The following is a 3,744-nucleotide window of genomic DNA, read 5'->3' on the forward strand; positions in this document are numbered from 1 at the left end:
ATGCAGAAAATATTTATGCAGCTCACAGCTCCAGGGTACAGTTGATTAAAAGAGATACCAAGTCAACAGAACCTTAAAGCAGCTAGAAGCTTTATATCCACATACAAAAAGCAGAGAAGGATGAATGAATACGTGCTGGTGCTGAGTTCACTTCTTCATTTTATACACATGAGTATCTCCTTGTCCCAAAAATGGTTCCTATCACAGTTAACATATGACTTCCCACATCAATCACCTTAATGAAGATAATGCATAAAAAACATATTAAAAGTTCAAGAGCCATGATGGTCAGATCAGGATCTCCATAACTCTGTGGTAACTTGATTATTTTAAGTTCTCATGCTCACCATCTCCCTCTTGACAGTGTATTAGTTTTATCTCTCCTGGTCTCTGCATCTTCAGAGTCCCAAGTACATACTCCAGTTTTCATACAATTAATGAGAACAAGGGATTGTAAAAATGGAGTGTACACAACTGACCTTAACAAAACAGCTGGGATACATAAGAAAAGTGTCTCCTCTCATGGATCTCAAATATTTCAAATAATTAATTGAGGACTAAACAAATATCTTTAATTGTGAGAATGCAAAGATTTATCAGCATTTGCTGGTGTTCTTCCTCCTCACACAGAAACAGCAAAGAGGGTAAGGTGGCCATGTCTGCTATTTTCACTGCTCCTTATTGCTTGCATTATGGAACTAACTGATCTTGGAATACAGGAATAAACTGGGATATCAAGGTATGCATTCAAGGGATTATACAATTCAATCAGCAAATGTAATAGAGAAGCCCTTTATTAAGAGAATATTTTTTGAAACTACATCAAGAGTGTCCCACCAGATAGTTCCTTTAAACACTAGACAGCAACATTTTTATAAATTAGCAGAAAACTCACAATGAGTGTGGGTAGTAGGATACATAAGAGAGAGTACAGAATTTGGGAGCATCATTTATATTCCGTTATCTTAGAATACAGAAATCTGAATTGTGTCCATTAATTTTTTGTTGTTCTTATTGAGTCAAATTCTATATTCATAGCAGTAAAAACTTCCACCAAAACAGATGTTCATAATAGGTAATGTGATGATTTATAATAAAGTAAAGTATGACAAGAAACTGGGGAAAGCAGAAGATATGTAAAGATCAGGACCAAACCACACTAAAGGGACAATAAATTCCCCTCTAAAATAGAGTCCAAGGAAAAATTCTTCAAAGTCCACAGTAAAATAGAGGGTATGAGCATTAATGTGGTGATGGAAGAGTTCTCCAACCCAACATTTTGATCCTTTCCTCCATCCAAAAAACATTTGATTCCTGGATCGTTTCTCATAATTCATGCTCATTTTAAACATTAAATTTTCTTGTAAAAAAACACTAAAGATTACCAAATTAATTTTTCAGAGACAGTAATATGCAAGCTTGTGGCCATCTCTTGTCTTCACTTCTAGGATGCAATCAAGGTCTTCTCTGGCTGGTGCAAGTCCCAAACAGCACAATCCCAAGTACTGTGAGAATCAAACCAGAAATGCCCATCCGGATGATGTTCTGCACTGTGTGATCTTGAGGCTGTGAGACTGGAGATTGTGGACAAACAGGTCAGGACCATACAACGCCACCATAATATATCTGTATTTCCACCCTGGGTAGCTCCGTTCTGTGTATTCAATCTGACCTTCGGTGTCCATGCCCAAACCAGAATTTTCCTGACCCACCTATTGTGACTTCTGACATACTTTGTGGTTGGCTGTTGGTCTTAGGCAATTGTGAGTTACAAAAGCATGATCAATGTGTGAAGTGCTCAAGAGAACTGATTCTTTTGTGAAGCTGTGCATTTTTATTTCCCAGAAAGGCATATTATACTCATGACAGCTATAAAAAATATCTGAAACAAACCATTTCTCTGCTATAGCAGGCTTTCTCCTGGGCTTTTGCTTGATTTCTTCAGCCTGACTATGCTCTGAGTTCAGAACTTGTGGCCAAAGTTCTTCTTTGGAATCAAGAGTATTGTTTTTCAGAAAGCTAAGATGGAAAATTACCCCCCTCCCAGATTAAAATAAAGAGGCCTTCCTATGATCCCAGCTCTGCTGTAGTAAAGAATCCAGGAAGCTAATTCCCCTGGAAATTGGTTTGCACTCCTTCACAAGCTGAGATGCCAAGATGTAGACATGTCTTGTCATCGGGGTCCCATGAATATGAGTTACACAAAATAATGACAGTCTGAGTTCTCTGCCTACATTCAAGTCACTCAATTCCCATGATGCTTCTGTTTAACATCTCATTCTATAATCATCACAGCATTAGTAGTACAAACAATGAGATCACAAGAACTTAAAGATGTGCTCTCAATGTCCATGAAGTAGAAATGTTCTCATTAGTAGATAAGCTAAATCATCAAAGAATTGGACACCAACATGGATGTAAAATATATTACTTAAACCTGTGTCTGTAGAGGTTATGGGCTCTAGATTAGAAACCATTACTGCCATATTCCTAAACCAATGTGATTTCGGACTTCATTCCAAGTGCTTATCCTTATATCCACAGGTAAGTTTAGCTCTGTCCCCTCATCAAAGATCTATATTTTTCTACAGATGAGGATGATTATAAAAATTCACAACTGGTCAAAACAGAAACAAGATGGTTTGGTGTGCCCAGTCCAAATGGGTACTCCTACAACACAAACTGTGTATATAAAACATAGGGAACATTGAGGAGGAGAGGTAGAAAGGTTACAACAGCCAGAGGCACATGATTACTGCTACACAATAGAGACTTCTAGGCAAGAGAGGGAAGATACACACGTGAAATTTCTAAACTATGGTTTCCTAAAGAAGACCAACATAATGGCCACCTGGATTCTATAGTCTCTTGCTCCTCTGTTTATCCTGGGGTAAGATGAAACTAACAAAATCAGATAGCAACTAGTGGACAACAGGAAGTGGAGAGAATCCACATGGTGAATCTGTGAAGTCTTCAGATAAAACCGTTTGGAGACAAGGCTAGAAAATGGAAGAATCAAAAGAATCTCAAGCTAGGCTATATGATGTGCATTTATGTGTTCGTGTGTGTGTTTTGTATAACAATAACAATTAAATATCAGAGGTCAAACTTAAATTTTAAAAGGGTGTGAAAAACACAGAAAGAGTGAGAGGAAGAATGGAAAAGGTAGAAATGATTTAAATGGAACACTCATATATTACTAAGTTACATAATATATATATAACCATATAAAATTGCATAGATTTCTGCAATTATAAATGCATGTGAACATAACAAAATAATATTATACAGGCAAATGAATAAGTTTACATGGAACCATGCAATTTACACTCCTAAGGTTACAACACAGTTTTACAGTGTCAGCAGTATGGGTTGTTGTAGACTCCTAAAAGGCAAAGATTATGATTCTTTGTTAACAGTTATAGAAAGGGTTTCTGGTGCCACACAGTGGAGTAAATGAGGATTCCTACCAGGAATCTTCTGGACTCCCATGCAGAAGGACAGATGATGATTAATTGAGAAAGAACAGTGTACTTCTAAATCTCTAGGTCAATTCCTAGGTCAATTATCCTGTCTAATTGAGCTCAAAGAGGTCAGGGATATCTCACCTGAGACTATGATCTCCACAGGGACACTGGGATGTGACAACAGGCAAGGGGATGAGCTTTGGGAACCAAAGCGTACATAGGAAACCTTAAGAGCTGAAGTCACAGCACTCATGGAGTATTCTGACTGATTTTGAGA

At 37.5% G+C, this 3,744-nt stretch overlaps 2 protein-coding genes across 7 annotated transcripts in view; both read right to left on the reverse strand.

The window, feature by feature from the left end:
- The window catches only part of LOC126494987 (leukocyte immunoglobulin-like receptor subfamily B member 3), a 91,762-nt gene that overhangs the window by 74,896 nt on the left and 13,122 nt on the right, over positions 1 to 3,744 (reverse strand). The gene's annotated exons all lie outside the window — the stretch shown is intronic.
- The window catches only part of LOC126494992 (leukocyte immunoglobulin-like receptor subfamily A member 5), a 14,018-nt gene continuing 11,491 nt past the window's right edge, over positions 1,218 to 3,744 (reverse strand). Inside the window, exon 5 of the mRNA XM_050132605.1 lies at positions 1,218 to 1,574. Within this exon, the coding sequence (XP_049988562.1) occupies positions 1,456 to 1,574 (119 nt within the window). The 3' untranslated portion in view covers positions 1,218 to 1,455. The remainder of the gene's footprint in view (positions 1,575 to 3,744) is intronic.

This window comes from Alexandromys fortis, unplaced genomic scaffold (assembly GCF_014885135.2).
Source record: "Alexandromys fortis isolate MF-2015 unplaced genomic scaffold, M_Fortis_MF-2015_v1.1 scaffold_413, whole genome shotgun sequence".
Classification (NCBI taxonomy): domain Eukaryota; kingdom Metazoa; phylum Chordata; class Mammalia; order Rodentia; family Cricetidae; genus Alexandromys; species Alexandromys fortis.